The 22,953-nt window shown below is 41.0% G+C and overlaps 1 protein-coding gene across 1 annotated transcript in view; it reads left to right on the top strand.

Annotated features, from left to right (window-relative positions):
* The first annotated feature begins 604 nt into the window (after window positions 1-604).
* Window positions 605-22,953, top strand: part of DECR1 (2,4-dienoyl-CoA reductase 1) — a 43,099-nt gene continuing 20,750 nt past the window's right edge. Inside the window, exons 1-4 of the mRNA XM_061123816.1 lie at window positions 605-729; window positions 20,877-21,079; window positions 22,260-22,317; window positions 22,442-22,528. Of these exons, the coding sequence (XP_060979799.1) occupies window positions 679-729; window positions 20,877-21,079; window positions 22,260-22,317; window positions 22,442-22,528 (399 nt within the window). The 5' untranslated portion in view covers window positions 605-678. The remainder of the gene's footprint in view (window positions 730-20,876; window positions 21,080-22,259; window positions 22,318-22,441; window positions 22,529-22,953) is intronic.

Genomic DNA, 22,953 nt, shown 5'->3' with positions numbered 1-22,953 from the left:
GGAAGGGGAAAAAATGGACATTAAGGTTGATTAGCCCAGCTCCCAGCAGGTCCCAGAGCTCTGGCGGATCTCCAGAATTCCTTGCCTCAGCCCTTTAAGAGATAACTACTTGGAACAACCTCGGAGAAGAACAGCCCCCTTAGGACAGCAGATTTCCACATGCATGCCTGTATAATACCTACTCTTTTCTCGGGTTAGTGCGGCAGCTCACTGGTCTGACTGCTGCCCTCCTCGCCTCATTAAAGGTGATCTGTTCCCGTAAAGTGCCGGTCTGGTTCTTTTTTCTGAACCTCGCCTTCTCTAACTCCCTTACCCTACCACCCAGTCCATGGGGGTGCCAAAGAGTCAGAGAGGACTTAGTCGCTAAATCCCACGTGTATCCATGTCGCGCATTTCTGCAGTCTTCAGACTTTTCTGGCACGGTAAGTCGGGCACTCACAGAGGGACAGATGAACCTCCATTAAAGACCCTATTAAAACAACAACAGCAATCGGGAAAACAAAGGTAATTGGAGCACAACGAAGCGCTGGAGAGGCCTGGGCTCTGACCCGGGGTGGGGCGGGGAGCCCCAGCCGCCCAGGCGGGTCCTCCCCGGCCAGCCCAGTCCTGCCAACTTGGGGCTCTCTGACCCGCCTCCCTTCGCGCGCGCATTTCCGGCCAGACCTGGGGAGGCCCGACATGGCGGTGCTAAGCCAGCTTCTCTTTTCTTGGGGTCGCGGTCCCCGGAGGGTAAGGCAGCGCCGAAAGGGCCGGGGGTCCTGCGTGTCCCCTGCAAGAGCCCCGTCCGGGGGGCGCGCGGAGCGCAGACGCGGCGTCCCGGGCGCGGGGAGGAGCGCCGTGGGGCCCCGCGGCCCCGGTGCGGGGAGCGAGGCGCGGGGGTCCTGCAGGCGCGGGGCCCGGGGCGGGGGGCTGCGGCTTCCCGGCACTGGGATGAAGGGGGACGATCACGTCCAGCTGCCCTCGGGAGAAGCCCTGGGGTACGTTTGTGCCCGTGTGGAGGGGCACGGTGAGCGCCTGCGTGGTTCTCACAAGTTGCACATTCTTGTGAGTTTCCAGTGAGAGTCGGGCTTCCCTCGTGGCTCAGCTGGTGAAGAATCCGCCTGCAATGCGGGAGACCTGGGTTCGATCCCTGGGTTGGGAAGATCCCCTGGAGAAGGGAAAGGCTACCCGCTCCAGTTTTCTGGTCTGGAGAATTCCATGGACTGTATAGTCCATGAGATCGCAAAGAGTCCAAGTTGCATGTAAATAGAGAGAAGGACCCCGCACACACCGGCCGGCCTGGTGACGAGCGGGAGCGGGAGGGGTGGGGAGCGGGGCCCAGAGGAAACACTGGCCTTAGATGGAGTCCTTTTTTTAAACGAAGAAATTCGTTCACCTGTTTGTGTTCAAAGATTAACACCAACCTGGCGTGAGTGCGTGCTGAGTCACGCTGGACTCGTCGCGGGCCCCATGGACCGTAGCCTTCCAGGCGCCTCTGTCCAGGGAATTTTCCATGCTCTTGCCTGGAGTGGGTTGCCGTTTCCCACTCCAAGGGGTCTTCCCCATCCGCGGAGCAGAACTCTCATCTCTTTGCGCCTTTGCTTCCTGCATTGGCAGGTGGATTCTTTACCTGTGCGCTACACCTGGGAAGCCCATACGAACCCATTCACATAAAAAAGAAAAAAAGAAAGCAAATCGAGCTGTTTGAATTTCCCTGCCTGGAGTTAATACTGGGAGAGCTGCATCTCAGGCTGGCTTCCACCGCTTTTTCTCTCATAATTTTGTTTGTTTTGTCAACATCTCTCCACTAGACCGATAGTCTAAAGTGGGCAAGACGAAACAGCTGGAGAGGGGAAGAAAGAGAAAGGAAGAAAGAAGTAATGATGTTCCAGACAACCCCTTTCCCCAATCAAGTGAAAAGAAATCTTAGTGAGCTACGCTAAACTAAACCTGAATTCACAATTTCCTTAGCCAAGTAGAAAAATTAATCTGACAATTGTGGGGGAAAAAAAAAAAAAAAACTTTTTTCAGTTAGATAGAATGAGTAGCCATGTTTTAATTTTTTTGAAAAACATGGACAAATTTCAAATTCCAGATGTGAACACAAGGAAATACTATGAGTCTCTGACATAAGAACTTCCTTTTAAAAAGTGAGATTTGTTCACGGCCAGGGTGTTGCTGATAGTATTTTCTCTTACAAAGATTTGGGTTGTAGGTTGTAAAAGAAGGCTACACACTGATCCCTCTTAAAGAACTCTTCATTTGAATCCTATAGTAACTCTGTGAAGTAGAGAAATCTTCAGACATTTTCTTAAAAAACACAAATTGTTAGAATTGTAGTAATAAGGTCACACAGACATCAGCTCTTCTGACATCACTATACAATATAGCATGAAATGGAGAAAATGAATCTCATGTAAAAATTAATTGTAATATCACAGTTTTGAAGTTCCTTTGCTTAAGAAAAATGGAAGTTTTGAGGATGGAGGTTTGAAGGCAAGAGAGTTCCTTATAAGTGGTGTCTCTCCCCTTCCTGGCCCACACAAGCTTGAGTGTGAATTCCTGGGCGTAGAAAAGTTTTCACATCTGTGAAGTGGCAGGTTGTTCTGGGAAACATGTTTTTGTGGGCAAATACAAATTGTTACAATTGAAGCCCCCGATTTAAATATTTTAGTTATCAAGAATCTGAGAAGGAATCTGAGAAATGTTTCATCCCTCATACATCTATTTATGAAGTGAGCTTCCCTGGTGGCCCAGCTGTTAAAGAATCCCCTGCAATGCGAGCAGGCCTGGGTTCGATCCCTGGTTTGGGAAGATCCCCTGGAGAAGGGACTGGCTACCCACTCCAGTATTCTGGCCTGGAGAATTCCATGGACAGAGGAGCCTGGCAGGTCACAGTCTATGGGGTTCCAAAGAGACGGACATGACTGAGTGACTTTCACTATTTATGAAGTGCCATATTGTGCTATTGGCTACTAGGGCTCCGTTCAGTACCGCGTTTAATGAGAACTAGCTCTTTGCGGAGAGGCACTGGCAACTCACTCCAGTACTCTTGCCTGGAGGGTCCCGTGGACAGAGGAGCCTGGTGGGCTGCAGTCCATGGGGTCGCAGAGAGTTGGACATGACTGAGTGACTTCACTTTCACTTTTCACTTTCATGCACTGGAGAAGGAAATGGTAACCCACTCCAGTGTTCTTGCCTGGAGAATCCCAGGGACGGGGGAGCCTGGTGGGCTGCCGTCTATGGGGTCGCACAGAGTCTGACACAGCTGAAGTGACTTAGCAGCAGCAGCAGCTCTTTGCTTGGCCATGGGAATGCAAAGGTTCAAAAAATACAAAATTTGCTCTCAAGTTGCTTTCAGTTTTACTGAGGAAAACATTCACTCATTCAGTAGTTTATTAGGAAATGCTAATTAAGTGCCCAAGAAGTGTTGGGCATTCTTTGACAATCTTTACTTGGAAACTATCACTACCATCCTTGAATTAATAGCCTCTTGTATATTTTTCAAGTTATGAATAATAACTCATGATTGGAACTTCAAATAATTTAGTGGAACAAAATGAGTTTAAGAAAAGCAAAATGGAATAGAATAGAAAATACAAGAATTCACCTTATATGGTAAGGTTAAGCATACAATTTGTGGAACTTTTAAAAACTTATGGTTCTTTGATATCTCTGATGCACACTGCCAGCCATCCTTTCCCTCCTCCCTTTTTTTTTGGGGGGGGGGCTTCCCTTGTGGCTCAGCTGGTAAAGAATCCGCCTGCAATGCGGGAGACCTGGATTTGATCCCTGGGTTGGGAAGATCCTCTGGAGATCTTCCAGGGGAAACTGCTACCCACTCCAGTATTCTGGCCTGGAGAATTCCATTATAGTCCATGGGGTCACACAGAGTCGGACACAACTGAGGGACTTCCACTTTTTTAAAAAAATCAAGAGTAATTAGTATTTTTATGAAAATGATACTGGGCCAGTTATGAATTCAAGTAATAGTTAAATTAAAACAAACAAAATAATACATGTCTGCAAATTGGCCAGTCAGAAATAACCAGGGTTAATGTTCGGCCAGCTTCATCCCAGGCATCTGTTTGTAGACAAAGAGATGGCTGACTAGGCATATTTTTCTTGGCTATATCACATTTGTTTTTCGCATTGAATTTAATCAACATTGTTTCATTTTCTTCTGATGCTGAATTTTGTCAGGGAGAAGTATAAAGCCAGCTGGATTTTTTCCCTCGTTGTTTATGTTTCGAGTTTTCTTTATTTTATTTTTTTCTATCCAGAAAGCCTAAGAAGTCTTTCTTTACCCAACTCAAAATTTCAGAATATAGGCTTCTTGGAGGCAAATATTTTCATCTGATTTGTTCACTGCTGTATCTCCAGGCCTAGAATAGTGCCCAGTGAAGTGATAGTAGCTTGGTCATGTCTGACTCTGTCCTGCCAGGCTCCTGTGTCCATGTAATTCCCCAGGCAACAGTAGTGGAGTGGATTGCCATATAGCACAGAGTAAATAACTAACATCTGTTACACGATGGGATACATGTACTGTGTTGTGTGTAAGGCATATTTCTTACTGGGTCCTCATTCAGAATCTGTCTGAAATACATTTCAGTGGGTCATCATGAGACATCAATAGACTGTGAAAATGCAGAGGTGTTATTAGAATGCACATATGAACAAAACAGTATGTTCCTAAAGGAGACAGGGAGGGCTTCATGAAGGAGATGGCTCCGAGCTCACTTTTGGAATAGAATTATATGAGGCCCCAAAGACAATCTAGATATTAATATAAGGAATAGCATGTTTCAAGAAGTGAAGGAGCATGGCCAAGTTTTAAAAATCCAAGTGGTTTGGCATTGTGGAGTTTGTGAAGTTTTGGAGTCAGAGAGAAGTGCATGGAGATGAGGCTGAACAGGTTGCTGAGGGCCCAAGGCATGGTGGGCTTCACTTATTTATGTGGCAGATTAAACATTTGCTACATATTAGCACTATACTAAGCCATCCAAGCAGGAGAAAGAACTGATTCTTGCTCATGAAGCTTGACAGTCTAGTAGCATTATGATATAATATGGCACATAGAAGGGGGAAACGTGGAAGCAGTGACAGAATTTATTTTCTTGGGGTCCAAAATTACTGGGGACAGTGACTGTAGCCATGAAATTAAAAGATGCTTGCTCCTTGGAAGGAAAGCTGTGCCAGACGTAGACAGCATATTACAAAGCAGAGACGTCACTTTGCTGACCGAAGTCTGTGTAGCCAAAGCTATGGTTATTTCCAGTAGTCATGTACTGATGTGAGATTTGGACCATAAAAAAGGCTGAGCACCAAAGAATTGATGCTTTCAAATTGTGCTGGAGAATATTCTTGAGAGTCCCTTGGACTATGAGGCGATCAAACCCGTCCATCCTAAAGGAAATCAGTCCTGAACATTCATTGGAAGGACTGATGCTGAAGCTCCAATACTTTGGCTGCCTGATATGAAGAGCTACTCATTGGAAAAGACCCTGATGCTGGGAAAGGTTGAAGGCAAAAGAAGGAGCGGGTGGCAGAGGATGAGATGGTTAGGTGGTATCACTGACTCAATGACGTGAATCTGAGCAAACTCTGGGAGATGGTGGAGGACAGAGGAGCCTGGTGTGCTACAGTCCATGAGGCTGTAGGACTTAGCAAGTGAACAACAACAATCACCTTAGGAGGAACATTTGCCCTCTGAGGGCGGCTAGCTCCCAAGAAGGAGAAGGCTTTTGTTTTTTTTTAATTAATTAACTTATTTTAATTGGAGACTAATTACTTTACAATATTGTAGTGGTTTTTGCCATACATTGACACGAATCAGCCATGGATTTACATGTGTTCCCCATCCTGAACTCCCCTCCCACCTCCCTCCCCATCCCATCCCTCTGGGTCATCCCAGTGCACCAGCCCCAGGCACCCTGTCTCATGCATCAGACCTGGACTGGCGATCTATTTCACATGTAATATACATGTTTCAATGCTATTCTCTCAAATCATCCCACCCTTGCCTTCTCCCACAGAGTCCAAAAGTCTGTTCTTTACATCTGTGTCTCTTCTGCTGTCTCGCATTTAGGGTCATCATCACCATCTTTCTAAATTCCATATATGTGCATTACTATACTGTATTGGTGTTTTTCTTTCTGACTTACTTCACTCTGTATAATAGGTTCCAGTGTCATCCACCTCATTAGAACTGATTCAAATGCATTCCTTTTAATAGCTGAGTAATATTCCATTGTGTATATGTACCACAGCTTTCTTATCCATTGATCTGCCAGTGGACATCTAGGTTGCTTCCTTGTCCTGGCTATTGTAAACAGTGCTGCGATGAACATTGGGGTATCTCTTTCAATTCTAAACATGTCTCTTTCAATTCTGGTTTCAAGAGGTAGAAGGTTTAAGAAGAACTACTCATGCCCAATTATTCTCTTCAAATTTTCTGGTCAGGTAAACCATTTGTAGGGGGACTGGGTGACTAAGGGGCAAAAGAAGCCTGGAGTTAAACTAAGACATCTTCCCTCCTGGAGGGAAGTGAAGCATCGGGACTGGGGAAGAAGACACTCCCACTCACAGTGGGAGAAGTGTGCAGTTTTAAGGAGTATCATTTTGGGGTTTTACATTTAAACTAGGACCTGAAGGATTTGTGGAAGTTAGCCAGGGGGGAGGAGTAAGAGTAAGAAAGTTCTAGACAGCAGAGTGGCCTTTGTGGAGGCCCAGGCTAGAGTTATAGGTCCCAGGTAAGGAGGTGGCTTGTGAGAGACAGGCTGGGGAGGCCTGTGAGCCCCAGGAAGGAGTCAGAGCTTTGTCCTGAAGGCCTGAGAGCAGCATGAGAATGGAGGCCACTTGGGCAAGCCTCTCTCCGGATAAGAGACCGTGGTGGCCTCAACCGGGGAATGGCAGTACGTGAGAGGCTTGCAGTCAGGTGATATTCAAGTGGTAAATCGAGAGTCCCTGTTGCTTGGTTCATGGTAGGAGGTGAGAAAGGAAGGCTGGGCCAGGCTGAGGAGGCGAATGGCACCATCAGAAGTGGGAGCAGGAAAGTAATGTCATCAGGTGGGACTTGAGATGGGGATCCTAGAGTATAAGTAAAAGTGACAGGGGTCTGAACTAAGGGCAGTTTTTGTAGCTATTTAGAACTAAAATGAACTCAGTGGATTGGGTGCATGGTGTGAGATGAAGTCTAGATTTCTATCGTTGGGCCCTGAGCTAAGGAAAATGTTCCTCTCTGAGAGAATTTACTAGGGGGAGCCAGAGAGAAGAGAGGGGTAAATGATGTGTCTTGAAAATGTTAAATGGCCTCTAGGACTTCTAAACTGGTGTACAGGTGATTTGATTAAATTGTAGAGGTGGTGGGGAGAATAAGTCTGTCAGGAGTGTTAGCGAAGGCCTTAGCCTTTGAATGATGCATGTTGAGTGTTGGTGGAGATCCATTTGTATAAAGGTAGGGAGGTGGACATAGTTGGTATTTGGGGAGCCCTGAATATTTCGTTCATCTGAGTATAAATTTTAAGGAGGGGAAAGCAAAGGGCGATAAGGCTGGACAGATGGACAAGAGCCAGGTCATGATGACTTGCTGTGCTGGGTGAAGCTAAGGAATCTGAACTTTATGCAGGGAATCCCTGAAGGAGGTCAAAGAGAGAAGTGCTACAAGCCGGCTTGCAGTACTCTGGAGAGCAGTGTCGCAGACGTGCCGGGGTAAAGCGGACTGGAGGACAGAGACCGCATAGGAGATGATGTAGCACGGACCTTTAGTATTTGTGAATGGTGGAAGATAGGAGTCTTTAAAGTCAGACAGGAGACAGAGAGGAAAGATACTGACGTGCAATTTGGAGAGGGATGGACTATATTAGGTGCCCATATTAGAAGGCATGTCATTAATCCTTGGCAACCCTTAGTTGTTTTTTTTTTTTTTTTCTTTTAGTTTTGTTTATTTGTTTATGGCTGCACTGGACCTTCATTGCTGAATGCAGGCTCTCTCTAGTTGCAGAGAGCGGGGGCTACTCCTCATTGAGGAGCTCGGGCTTCTCATTGCAGTGGCTTCTCTTGTTACAGAGCCCCGGTTCTAGGGTGCGTGGGAGTCAGTAGCTGCGGCACATGGGCTCAGGAGTCGTGGCTCCCCGGCTCCAGAGCACAGGCTCAATAGTCGTGGCGCGTGGGTTCAGCTGCTCCCTGGCATGTGGGATCTTCCTGGGCCAGGGATTGAACCTGTGTCTCCTGCATTGGCAGGCAGACTCTTTACCACTGAGCCACCAGGGAAACCCAGCCCTTAGTTTGTAAAGAAGATTCCAGGTGGAAAATAAGCAGCAAACTTAACTGTCCTATATTCTCTTCCTAAAATGATAACGCACTTTGACATTAGAGATGCCTGGGTAAGTTAAGTAAGTTAAGAGTAAGGGGACAACTGTACTTTGATCCCTTCCAGAATGGGGAAAACTCCTATGCTATCTTGCATCGAAAGCTGTGATAGAACTGTAGGCTTTCACAATTTGTGAAATGATGTTGCCGTTCACCTTTAGCCCTGATTTATTCTGCTAATGCTTTAAAATTATATTTTTAACTCCAGATTAGATATCTCCACCTGAATATTCCACAGGCATTCCAGGTGAAACATTTCTGATACAGAACCAGTTATTTTCAGTTCTCCAACTTGAGTCTTCTCAGATCAACCGAGTCATTTCCGTTACAGTTGTTTACACTATTTAACTTCTGTCATCTTCAGCTCTCCCCTCCTTGCTTACCATTTCCAGTTGGTTGGCTTCTGAGTTCAGGCTAACCAACGTGTTAAACATGTGTGGAAAGTATTGCCTTGCCTTGATTTCTGCTGTCCTCATTATTTCTCACCCAGACTACTGACTTTTGTCTCACTCATCTCCATTTCCTTCTAGTTCACCGTTGTGTCTTTCTAAAACACAAATGCAATGCAAAAGTAGCTTGAGATACTGAGATGAAGGTGAGAGAAGTGGAAAAGTTTCGGTCCACCAAATAGCCTTGATTAAAGAGAGAGACTTCTTTGTCTTCTTTTAGTGATATAGGTCAAGGTGTGCCGAGGTTGGACTTTGAGGCGAGAGGAAATAGTAATTCACTGCATCTTCTTTTTCTGGGACCTTCTCACCTGCACGTAATTTTATTTGCTAACTTCCCACTCCTTCTATGGTGGTGTTCAGTCAAGGTCATCATTTCTTGCCTGGCCTGGGACAAAACATTTTACCTACTCTCCCTGCTTTCAATTTTGCCTCCTACATTTTCTTCTCAATTTAGTAATCAGAACAAATCTCTACAAACCTAAGGCAGGTCATGACAGCCCTGTGCTCAAAACTTTGGAGAGTTTCCCACTCAACTTGAGTAACAATGTCGGTCCATGTCATGGCTGACTCAGCCTTTGGGATCCCGTCCTCTGTACCTCACTGACTTCACCTCTCTCCCTCTGTCTCCTTCCTCTGTCTACTTCAGCCATACTGGCCCTCTGACTCTTCATGTGCTCCGTAGGCTTCCTTCTCAGGGGCTTTGCTCTTAGCTTTTCCCCTGCCTGAAAGAACCATATGACTCAGCCCCTCACTCCCTCTGGGTCTTTGTTCAATGTCACCTCAGTGAGACCTTTGCTGACCACTCTATTTAAAATAGCAACACTCTACCCATATTCTATGCCTTATTTTTCCCCACAGCAGCACATTAGCTTTTACTATACTATATATTTCACTTAATTTATCTGCCCTCATCCCAGAGATAATCTCTCTGTGGGTGGAATATCGTATCTGTTTTGCTCACCGCTATATTGCCATTGGTTGGAAGAGTGTCTTGGGTATAGCATACGCTCAGTAAAAACTTGCTAAAAATAAAATGAGTTAACAGTATACCTAATTATAATATCATATTTGTCTCTTGTGCTTTTTCATAGAAGCAAATTCCCAAATCAAAACAAATCCCTTTCAAGCGCAGGGTTTCTATTTCTTGGTTCAAAAAAGTTAGTCATATTAGTTTTGGCTAATGTGATAGGGACCAACAGGAGATGACTTGAATGAGAGGCAAACAGGAGTGAAAACTCCACTTGAAAATTTCAAATTGCCTATTAATTTATCTCTTTGACTTCATCTTCCTTGATTATATAGTATTGGTGAAGCATCTATTTCACCTACATCTAATTGCATACAGGTAAGAACTGCAAAGAGTCGGACATGACTGAACTGAATTGAACTGAACTGAAGAACTGTAATAAAAATTAGCAAGTACACCCTGTAACACAGAGCAGCTACTTTTTCAAGGACTGATGTTCATTGCTATGAGATGTATCATCACTCAAAAGTGTAGTTTTGTTTTGTTACTGGTAACAACCACATAATTCAGTCTAGACACTGAAGCTTGGAGTCAGCTAACTTTCTTTTCTATTTGCTTAGCCTTACCTTCACGTTGCTGTGGCAATGAGATCTGTGTTCTGCAGAAGCTTAGAATATCAGAGGCCTCTGTACGGTGCCTGGCTTAAGTGAAGGAGCAGGTAGAGGTGCTCGTGCAAACCACACAGGTGTGGAGTTTGAGTTTAATAAAGCCTGTGGCAAGCAATGGAATGGGTAGAATCTGGGCTCTTCAATTTTGTTAAAGTTTGTAGTATACTGACACTATTGGCATTAGCAGGTGGGATGATCTTTTTATTCTGCAGGAAATAGTGTCCTGTCTGCTCCTTATATTTCCAGACACTATGAACCATGTCAGTTATGCTGAAGTGACCGTAGGGTCTGGGCACTGAAAAGAATGCATGCATGTCACAGACTTAACGCCTTCTAGCAACTGCATAAAATAAATTCCAAAGTAGTTATTGCAGGCTTACTCTGTTCATGGGCTATATGAACTCCTTTAGAAATGCAAAAGTGTGTACTTTGCAAAGTTGCTTGAAAAATAAGATTGCTTGGTCTTCACCAAATTGACATTTAAAGAATTATTTATTTTTAATTGGAGGATAATTGCTCCACTGTATTCTGTTGGTCTCTGCCGTACATCAACATGAATTTGTTTTATCTGATATGAGTGTTGCTGCACCTGCTTTCTTTTGATTTCTGTTTGCATGGAACATCTTTTTCTAGCCTTTTGCTTTCAGTCTGTATTTGTGCTTAGGTCTAAAGTGGATCTCTTGGCTATTATAAACAGTGCTATTATAAACATTGGGGTACACGTGTCTTTTCCGATCTGGTTTCCTCGGTGTGTATGCCCAGAAATGGGATTGCTGGGCCATATGGCAGTTCTATTTCCAGTTTTTTAAGAAATCTCCGCACTGTTCTCCATAGCGGCTGTACTAGTTTGCATTCCCACCAACAGTGTAAGAGGGTTCCCTTTTCTACACACCCTCTCCAGCATTTATTGCTTGTAGACTTTTGGATAGCAGCCATCCTGACTGGCATGTAATGGTACCTCATTGTGGTTTTGATTTGCATTTCTCTGATAATGAGTGATGTTGAGCATCTTTTCATGTGTTTGTTAGCCATCTGTATGTCTTCTTTGGAGAAATGTCTGTGTAGTTCTTTGGCCCATTTTTTGATTGGGTCATTTATAATAGCCAGGACATGGAAGCAACCTAGATGCCCATCAGCAGACAAATGGATAAGGAAGTTGTGGTACATATACACCATGGAATATTACTCAGCCGTTAAAAAGAATTCATTTGAATCAGTTCTAATGAGATGGATGAAACTGGAGCCCATTATACAGAGTGAAGTAAGCCAGAAAGATAAAGACCATTACAGTATACTAACACATATATATGGAATTTAGAAAGATGGTAATGATAACCCTATATGCAAAACAGAAAAAGAGACACAGATGTACAGAACAGACTTTTGAACTCTGTGGGAGAAGGTAAGGGTGGGATGTTTTGAAAGAACAGCATGTATATTATCTATGGTGAAACAGATCACCAGCCCAGGTTAGATGCATGAGACAAGTGCTTGGGCCTGGTGCACTGGGAAGACCCAGAGGAATTAAGTAGAGAGGGAGGTGGGAGGGAGGATCGGGTTGGAGAATGCATGTGAATCCATGGCTGATTCATGTCAATGTATGACAAAAACCACTACAATATTGTAAAGTAATTAGCCTCTGACTAATAAAAATAAATGGAAAAAAAAGCTATAAAAAAATAAATAAAGTGGACCTCTTGTAGATAACACATATAGGGGTCTTGTTTTTGTATCCATTCTGTGTCTTTTGGTTGGAGCATTTAGGCCATTTACATTTAAGATAATTATTGTTATGTCTGTGCTCCCCTGGTGAATGAGCAGTAAAGCATCTGCCTGCAGTGCAAGAGATGCAGGGACATGGGTTTGGTCCCTGGGTTGGGAGGATCCCTTGTTGGAGGGCATGGGGACTCACTCCAGTATTCTTGCCTGGAGAATCCCATGGATGGAGAAGCCTGGCAGGCTACAGTCCACAGGGATGCAAAGAGTCAGACATGACTGACGTGACTGAGTATGCACACACACGATCCTATTACCATTTACTGTCTTGTATTGTTTGGTTTTGTAGACCTTTTCTTTCTCTTGTGTTTCCTGTCTAGAAAAGTTCTTGAGCATTTGTTGTAACGTTGGTTTGGTGGTGCTGAATTTTGTTAACTTTGGCTTGAGTGTAAAGCTTTTGATTTCTCCTTCAAATCTGAATGAGATCCTTGCTAAAAAGAGTAATCTTGGTTGTAGGTTTTTTTCCTTTTATCACTTTAAGTATAGCCTCCCATTCCCTTCTAGCCTACAGAGTTTCTGTTGAAAAATCAACTGTTAGCCTTAGGGGGATCCCCTTGTAAGTTATTTGTTGCTTCTCCCTTGCTGCTTTTAATACTTGTTCTTTGTATTTAATTTTCGTTAGTTCGATTAATGTGTGTCTTGGGTTTCTGTCCTTGGGTTTAACCTGTATGGACTCTCTGGGCTTCCTGGTCTTGGCAGGCTAGTTCCTTTCCAGTGTTAGGGAAGTTTTCAACTCTAATCTCAAATATTTTTTTCATGCCATTTCTTTTCTTTCTTCTTCTTCTTCTGGGACCCCTATAATTCGAATGTTTGTCCACTTAATGTTGTCCCAGAGATCTGTGAGACTTCCTCATTTCTTTTTATTCTTTTCCCTTTATTCTGCTTTGCTTCACTTATTTTTACCATTCTACTTTCCGGTTCACTTGTCTGTTCTTCTGCCTCAGTTATTCTGCTGTTGGTTCCTGCTAGTGTATCTTTAATCTCAATTATTGTGTTCATTGCTGATTGTCTATTCTTTAATTCTTCTAGGTCCTTGTTAACTTTTTCTTGTGTCTTCTTGATCCATGCTTCCAGTCTACTTATCTGTGCCTTCATTTTATCTCCAAGACTTTGGATTATCTTTACGTTCATTACTCTGAATTCTTTTTCAGGTAAGCTGTTTATTTCCTCCTCATTTGTTTGGCCTTGTTTTTCTGTTTTTGTTTTGTTTTGTTTACCATGGTCCTTAAATTTTCTGCATGTTTCTCTTGTTATTTTATTTAACTTACTGGGTTTGGAGTCTCCTTTCTGCCTGATGGTAGGTCATAGTTCATCTCAGTTGTGGAGTCTGCCCCTCGTGGGTGGAGTTGGACCAGTGCCTTGTGAAAGTCTCTTGGCTGGTGTGTTCTGGTGCATGGAGCTGGGCCTTGTCTCTCTGAAGGGTAGTACCATTTCCAGTCATGTTTTTTGGGTGTCTGTGCCTTGGTGAGGCTTTCCGCAGTCTTTCTGCTAGTGAGAAAAGTTGTGTTCCTGTTTTGCTAAAGTACTGGCATGAGACATTTGGAGCTTGCTGGCTTTGGGGTGGGTTTGGTCTTAGTGTTGAGATGGGAGGCCTTTGGGAGAGCTCTCATCGATTAATGTTCCATGAAGTTGGGAGTGCTCTGGTGGTCCCAAGTCCTAGACTCGGGTCTCCCACCTCGGGGGCTCAGGCTTGACCCCTAACTGTAGCAGCAAGACTTCATAGGCCCTGCGGCACAAAAGACAAAACCCCAGGACCAATGGTGAAAGCAACACTCAGTAGCCAATAACACCCAAAGAAACTCACACACTTATAAAAAGAAGAGAGAAGAAACAAAGGACCTATACATAGAAAACTATAAAACACTGATGAAAGAAATCAAAGAGGACACAAACAGATGGAGAAACATACCGTGTTCATGAATTGGAAGAATTAATATTGTCAAAATGGCTATTCTACCCAAAGCAGTCTATAGATTCAATGCAATCCCTATCAAGCTACCAACGGTATTTTTCACAGAACTAGACCAAAGAATTTCACAATTTGTATGGAAATACAAAAAACCTCGAATAGCCAAAGTAATCTTGAGAAAGAAGAATGGAACTGGAGGAATCAACCTGCCTGACTTCAGACTCTACTACAAAGCCACAGTCATCAAGACAGTATGGTACTGGCACAAAGACAGAAATATAGATCAATGGAACAGAATAGAAAGCCCAGAGATAAATCCACGAACCTATGGACACCTTATCTTTGACAAAGGAGGCAAAGATATACAATGGAAAAAAGACAACCTCTTTAACAAGTGGTGCTGGGAAAACTGGTCAACCACTTGTAAAAGAATGAAACTAGAACACTTTCTAACACCATACACAAAAATAAACTCAAAATGGATTAAAGATCTAAATGTAAGACCAGAAACTATAAAACTCCTAGAGGAGAACATAGGCAAAACACTCTCCGACATAAATCAAAGCAAGATCCTCTATGACCCACCTCCCAGAATATTGGAAATAAAAGCAAAACTAAACAAATGGGACCTAATGAAACTTAAAAGCTTTTGCACTACAAAGGAAACTATAAGTAAGGTGAAAAGACAGCCCTCAGATTGGGAGAAAATAATAGCAAATGAAGAAACAGACAAAGGATTAATCTCAAAAATATACAAGCAACTCCTGCAGCTCAATTCCAGAAAAATAAATGACCCAATCAAAAAATGGGGCAAAGAACTAAACAGACATTTCTCCAAAGAAGACATACAGATGGCTAACAAACACATGAAAAGATGCTCAACATCACTCATTATTAGAGAAATGCAAATCAAAACCACAATGAGGTACCATTACACGCCAGTCAGGATGGCCGCTATCCAAAAGTCTACAAGCAATAAATGCTGGAGAGGGTGTGGAGAAAAGGGAACCCTCTTACACTGTTGGTGGGAATGCAAACTAGTACAGCCGCTATGGAAAACAGTGTGGAGATTTCTTAAAAAACTGGAAATAGAACTGCCATATGACCCAGCAATCCCACTTCTGGGCATACACACTGAGGAAACCAGATCTGAAAGAGACACGTGCACCCCAATGTTCATCACAGCACTGTTTATAATAGCCAGGACATGGAAGCAACCTAGATGCCCATCAGCAGATGAATGGATAAGGAAGCTGTGGTACATATACACCATGGAATATTACTCAGCCATTAAAAAGAATTCATTTGAACCAGTCCTAATGAGATGGATGAAGCTGGAGCCCATTATACAGAGTGAAGTAAGCCAGAAAGATAAAGAACATTACAGCATACTGACACATGTATATGGAATTTAGAAAGGTGATAACGATAACCCTATATGCAGAACAGAAAAAGAGACACAGAAATACAGAACAGACTTTTGAACTTTGTGGGAGAATGTGAGGGTGGGATATTTCAAAAGAACAGCATGTATACTATCTATGGTGAAACAGATCACCAGCCCAGGTGGGATGCACGAGACAAGTGCTCCGGCCTGGTGCACTGGGAAGACCCAGAGGAATCGGGTGGAGAGGGAGGTGGGAGGGGGGATCGGGATTGGGAATACATGTAAATCCATGGCTGATTCATATTAATGTATGACAAAACCCACTGGAAAAAAAATAATAATAATAATAAAAATAAATAAATAAAAAAAAAAAAAAGAAGAGAGAAAACAGAAAAAAGGATAAAAACTAGAGTCAAAAAAGAAGAGAGCAGTCAAGCCAGTAAACAAGCCCCTAAGTGAAAATGTATAGTAAAAACTTGACTAGCAAAAATGCAAAATGAAAGCATGGGGGGAAATGCAATATAACTACACAGTACCCTAAAAACAGGGGGAAAATGAAATGAATTTTAAAAAAATAAGATGTTTTAAAATTGGAAAAAGTAGGTTAAAAAGTGAAAGTTAATGGAGTAGTAAAGAAAGGACAACATAAGAACATAAGAAAAAAGAGAAAAATATATAGAGAGTGGCAGTATGAAGAATATCCTTGTGATTCCTCTGTTTTCCTCTCCACACAGTTTTCTTCAATCTCCCTGCTCAGAAAGTCATCCAATATCTGTAGGAAGGTCTCCGGACCTGTTGTGGGCAGTGTTGAGTCAACTCAGACTCAGGTGTTACCTTACTCCACCATTTGTGTGCATGCATGCTAATCAAGGTAAATTGGATGTGGTCAAATAGGAGATGGCAAGAGTGAACAGCATTATTTTAGGAATCAGTGAGCAAAATGGACAGGAATGGGAGAATTTAATTCAGGTGACCATTATATCTACTACTGTGGGCAAGAATCTTAGAAGAAATGGAGTAGCCATCATAGTTAACAAAAGAGTTCAAAATGCAGTACTTGAATGCAATCTCAAAAATGACAGAATGATCTCAGTTTGTTTCCAAGGCAAACCATTCAGCATCACAATAATCCAAGTCTATGCCCCAACCACTAATGCCAAAGAAGCTGAAGTTGAATGGTTCTATGAAGACCTACAAGATCTCCTAGAACTAACACCAAAAAAAAAAAAAAAAAAAAAGATGTCCTTTTCATCATAGGGGACTGGGATACAAAAGTAGAAGGTAAAGAGATGCCTGGAATAACAGGCAAGGTTGGCCTTGGAGTGCAAAATGAAGCAGGGCAAAGGCTAACAGAGTTTTGCCAATAAAACACGCTTGTCATAGTAAACACCCTTTTCCAATGACACAAGAGACGACTCTTCACATAGACATCACCAGATGGTCAATACCGAAATCAGATTGATTATATTCTTTGTAGCCAAAGATGGAGAAGCTCTATGCAGTCAGCAAAAACAAGAGCTGGAGCTTACTGTGGCTCAGATCATCAGCTCCTTATTGTAAAATTCAGACTCAATTTGAAGAAAGTAGGGAAAGCCATTAGTGCATTCAAATTGCTTATGATTATACAGTGGAGGTGACGAATAGATTCAGGGGACTAGATCTGGTAGACAGAATGGCTGAAGAACTATGGATGGAGGTTTGTAACGTTGTACAGGAGGTGATGACCAAAACCTTCCCCAAGAAAAAGAAATGCAAGAAGGCAGAGTGGTTGTCTGAGGAGGCCTTAACAAATAGCTGACAAAAAAGAGGAGAGGCAAAGGTAAAAGGGAAATATATATCCAAGTGAATGCAGAGTTCCAGAGAATAACAAGGAGAGGTAAGAAGTCCTTCAAGACTTTGTCAACATGAAAGTAAAGGAAATATAATGAGCAGCTTGGAAGATTACCAGATCTGCAAATTTTTCTTTATCATTTATACACATTTTCAAATTTTATCCTTCAGTAACTTTTTTCCCCTGGTTTAAAAATCAAATCATATTAATATTTATTGAATAAAATTTGAAATTACTCAAAATCAACCAACCTAACAAAAAGAACAAATAATCTTCTATTATCCCATCACCTAGTCATACATGATGACTGTGAAAGGTAATGAATGAAGTCAGATACATCTTAGATTTGAATCTTTACTGCTTTCATTATTTGCCTCTGAAAGTTAGTTACTTGACCTACCTGTGTGCCTCAGTTTTCTCATCTGTAAAATTGGAGTAACAGTGTTGTTGTTGTTTTTGGCCCCTAAGTTGTCTCCAACTCTTTGTGACCCCATGGACTGCAGCATGCCAAGCTCCTCTGTCCTCAACTATCTCCTGGAATTTGCTCAAATTCATGGCCATTGAGTTGGTGATGGTATCTAACCATCTCATCCTCAGTTGCCCACATCTCCTTTTGCCTTCAGTCTTTCCCAGGATCAAGGTCTTTTCCAATCTCTTTACATCAGGTGGCCAAAGTATTGGAGCTTCAGCTTAAGCATCAGTCCTTCCAATAAATATTCATAGTTGATTTCCTTTAGCATTGACTAGTTTGATCTCCTTGCAGTCCAAGGGATTCTCAAGAGCCTTCTCTAGCACCACAATTCAAAAACATCAGTTCTTTGACTCTCAGCTTTCTTTATGGTCCAACAGTCACATTCATACATGACTACTGGAAAAACCATAACTTTGACCATATGAACCTTTGTCAGCAAAGTGATGTCTCTGCTTTTTAATACACTGTCTAGGTTTGGCTTCCTAACTTCCATTTCAAGGAGCAAGTGTCTTTTAATTTCATGGCTGCAGTCACTATCCCTGGTGATTTTGGAGCCCAAGGAAATAAAATCTGTCATTGCATCCACTTTTTCTCCTTGTATTTGCCATGAAGTGATGGGACTGGATGCCAAGATCTTAGTCTTTTGAATGTTGAGTTTCAAGCCAGCTTTTTAACTCTCCTCTTTCACCCTTATCAAGAGGCTCTTAGTTCTTCCTTTTAGAGTGTTACGGTCTGCATATCTCAGGTTGTTGTAATTTCTCCTGGAGATCTTGATTCCAGCTTGTGATTCATCCAGCCAGGCATTTCTCATGATGTTCTCTGCATAGATTTAAATAAGTAGAGTGACAATAGACAACGTTGTCATATTCCTTTCTCCATTTTGAACCAGTCAGTTGTTTCATGCCCAGTTCTAACTGTAGCTTCTTGACCCACATACAGTTTTCTCAGGGGTCAGGTAAGGTAGTTGGTACTCCCATCTCTTTAAGAATTTTCTACAGTTTGTTGTGATCCAGTCTGTCCTTTGGCAGAGTCAATGAAGCAGAAGTAGATGTTTTTCTGGAATTCCCTTGCTTTCTCCATAATCCAACAAATATTGTCAATTTGATCTCTGGTTCCTCTGCCTTTCTAAACCAGCTTGTACATCTGGAAGTTCTTGGTTCACGTACTTTTGAAGCCTAGCTTGAAGGATTTTGACCTTAACCTTACTAACATGTGAAATGAGTGAAATTGTACAATAGTTTGAACATTCTTTGGCAATGCCCTTCTTTGGGATTGGAATGAGAACTGATCTTTTCCAGCTGTGTGGCTACTGCTGAGTTTTCCAAGTTCACTGACATATTGAATGCAGCACTTTAACCACATCATCTTTTAGGATTTGAAATCGCTTAGCTGGAATTCCAGTACCTCCACTAGCTTTGTTCATAGTAATGCTTCCTAAGGCCAACTTGACTTCACATTCCAGGACGTATGACTCTAGGTGAATGACGACACCATCATGGTTATCTGAGTTGTTAAGACCTTTTTAGTATAATTATTTTTTCTGTATTCTTTCCACTTTGCAATCTCTTCTGCTTCTGTTAGGTCCTTGCTGTTTCTGTCGTTTATTGTACTCATGCATGCATGAAATGTACCTTTGATATCTGCAATTTTCTTGAAGAGATCTCTAGTCTTTCCCACTCTATTGTAACAATACAGTTTACCTTATAGGGTTGTAGAAAGTCCTAAGTAGACCTGGCACTTGGCAAATATTGAATCCACTACTTACTGTTGTTATTTCCTTCTAGTCATTTTTCTAAGCATACATTTTTATTTATAGTTCAGGACATCCTGTATATTTCTCTTTTTTTCCCTCATCATATTATAAGCATTTTCTTGTTCAATTTCTGCTTGTGAATAGCCTTATCCTAAGTTATTGACTACATTTCTATTTCTTTACAGTAAATTTCTAGATATCTCAAGACAAATAATGACAGCCCATTTAATGTATAAGAATGCTCTAGTGGGAAATTATATATTCTGAAGTTTTAATCTTACAACCATGACCTGATGGGGAATATCAGATACCCAAATAGTGTGATCATTAAACTCAGTAGGATCTCAGTGAATATAGAGAGACAACATGCAAGGTTTTATAAACTTGGTTTTGCAACTTGGGCAACATATTTAACTTCTCTGGGCCCCTCCTGTACAATGGGGATAAAAATAATATCTATTTCATGGGGTGGTGACAATTAGTTTCTAATCCTGATACGTGGTAAACTCTTAATGAATATTATTGGCTCTTTATCTGTTACTGTGTTTAACACTTAAAAGTTTGTTTTCATAATTAAAAATGAGAGAATAGCAGTGTTTTCAATAAACAACATGAGGGTAAGCTTTAAAATATAAGATAGAGCAGTGCAAATACTTTTTTAGTTGAAAACGGTTTTATATTTTCCCCCATTTTAATTATTACAAGTATTTTTTCCCATTCTAAATTTATTATTCAAAGACAACATGAGAAGAGGCATTTGATTTGATAAACCTTATAGAGGACTTTTATAATGTTCTTAAGTGATTCAGAAGATGGAATGTGATTTTTTTCCAAGTTGTTCTTGTTAAAAGACAAACATGCTTTAAGCTCTTTTCAAGTTAACTTGAAACTAAACACATAAACTAACAATGCCAGCATATATAACACGTTTTCTATGTGCTATACAATTTTCTAAGTTTATTGTTTATATTGTCTCATGAAATCCTTATAATGACCTGTGAGGAAGGTTCTGTCATTATTTCCAATTATAGAAGAAATTGAGGCAGATAGAGATTAAATAACCTGCTGAAGGTTGTATGATTAGGGAGAAAGTTCTCTCCTGTGTAGACTAGCTCCAAAGCCCATGCTTTAAAGCATTCTATGTTACTTAACATTCCAACAGAAAAGTATAAAAATTGATTAAATACAGTACCAGTATGTTTACAGTGTTTGTGTTAATCCAAGAATTTGACTAATATTAAAGAATAAATTTAAAAACTCATATCTTTTGTGGGAATACAAGTATGCATATTTCAATTCATTTTTTTTCTGTTAGTTTTTCAGTTATGGAACAAAAACATTATATCCAAACAATGAAGCTGTGCAGTCTAAATTCTTTCCACCTTTTCCAAAAGTGATGCTACCACCCAATAGTTTTCAAGGAAAAGTGGCATTTATTACCGGGGGAGGCACTGGCCTTGGAAAAGGAATGACAACTTATCTGTCCAGCCTGGGTGCGCAGTGTGTGATAGCCAGCCGGTAAGTGAGTCTCAGTGAGTTGCCTGGCAAGAGTCTACTGATGGAATAATTCTGTGCTACAGTGTTGAAAACACTTTTTGCCAGATTTGTTTGATTTGCATCTTAATCCCTGTGAAATATTCTTCAGATTATTTAAATCTTCTTGGAAAAAGTCAGTTATTATTTGTGATGATAGAAGTAATGATTGATGATGGAACTGATAATATACTTTATAAATTCAGTGACAGAATTTTTTCTGTGTATAAAGTAATAAAGTACTCTATTGAGGCTCCTTTGTTTTCAATGAGAGTGATTATAATCACTGATTCAGTAGCTAGTTAACCTTGCACCAGGATAATGGATAGAATGCTTCCATTTCCTATAAGATGGGCAAATATTTCAAAACATCTATTGTGATGAGTATAGGAAGGGAGAGGCCTTGTGGAAAGAATTTATTTAGGCATGTCCTTGTATCTTATAGCTATTCAAGTTAGAGGTTTAGAGACTGGCCAAAAAATCTATCCCTTCTTTCAGTTTGGAATACTATACATTTTTAGATAGGCTAAGTAATAGTCTGGGTAAGTCACTGTGTGATTTATAAGGGCCCAAAGGAATTTCTTTCAGATGTTTCTTTTAACGCAAATTGGCCAGAACATTTATTTTTTATGTTGCAGTGTTTTTAAGGGTGTTAATATATTATTTTCTTTGTAATACTATGTGATTTACATTGCTTTTTTGTGTATATTTTTTTCTGAAGACTGTAAGATTCTGAATACATATAGGTTGTCCAAACCCATCAATTTGGTATAAAATCTGGTAACATAGATTTTATATATAGCATAGATTTTTAAAAAATAGTTTAACCTCAGCTTACATCATTCCAGGAATGTATTTTCCTTCTAAAGTATGCCTGGGCAAGAAAACACATAGAAGAGAATATAATTAAGGAAATAATTTAAAATTGAACTGGCTTAATAGTAATTCTATCAATTATTGTCAGAAATATGAAAATTGCTTCAATTTAACTTCCGGAAAATAAATGCACTCAAACTAACTTGTTTATAGATTTAGCTTTTCTATTGTCCTCAAAATGCATGTCTTTAAGCTGTAAATTCTCTTTCTTAATTTATGAAATTAAAAAGAAAAATATAACGTGAAGTTATTTCAGAACTCATACAAAGTACCATGTGTTTATTTCTAGAAAAATTGATGTTTTGAAAGCAACTGCGGAGCAGATATCTTCTCAAACTGGAAATAAGGTACATTAAAAAGTTATTTAAATCAGATTTAGGAATTATAACATGCTTAAGTCAGTAACTCATGCTTATGGATTAAGAAGTCTGAAAAAATGTAGAAATCTTTTTTCTGTTTGTTATTTTGCAGGTTCATGCAATTCAGTGTGATGTGAGGGACCCTGATATGGTGCAAAACGCTGTGTCAGAGACGATCAAAGTCTTCGGAAACCCTGATGTAAGTTTGATGGTGATGAGGCGATGGTATGAGGTGTTTGATGTTGATAGCACCTACCAAGGTGTATTAATGAAATAAAATATTGATGCTGAGCAAGTGCTGTGTTAAGAAGCCCCTGTTTTCCTTTGCTAGCAACAAGCCAGCTCTTTTTGCTAGGGAACAGAGTAGGTAGACTGCTATACTATTTCCTTTCAGGAATACTTTAAAAACACATTTACAGTCATATAGAACAAACTTTATTTCACTTTATTTAATGAGATTAAGAAATAAGAGTAGCTATCCAAGAGCACAATATTTAGTTTAAATGATTCATGCTCTTTGCTTTTCTTTATAATTTTCGATTATCTCTGTCCATAGAGGAGAATAATACAAACAAGGAAACCTACAAAAAAGCTACAGATTTCTCCTTATAAGACCTGAGATAT

This window comes from Dama dama, chromosome 21, assembly GCF_033118175.1.
Source record: "Dama dama isolate Ldn47 chromosome 21, ASM3311817v1, whole genome shotgun sequence".
NCBI lineage: Eukaryota > Metazoa > Chordata > Mammalia > Artiodactyla > Cervidae > Dama > Dama dama.
Note: the sequence above shows the minus strand (reverse complement) of the source record. Positions and strands in the feature narration are given on the sequence as shown.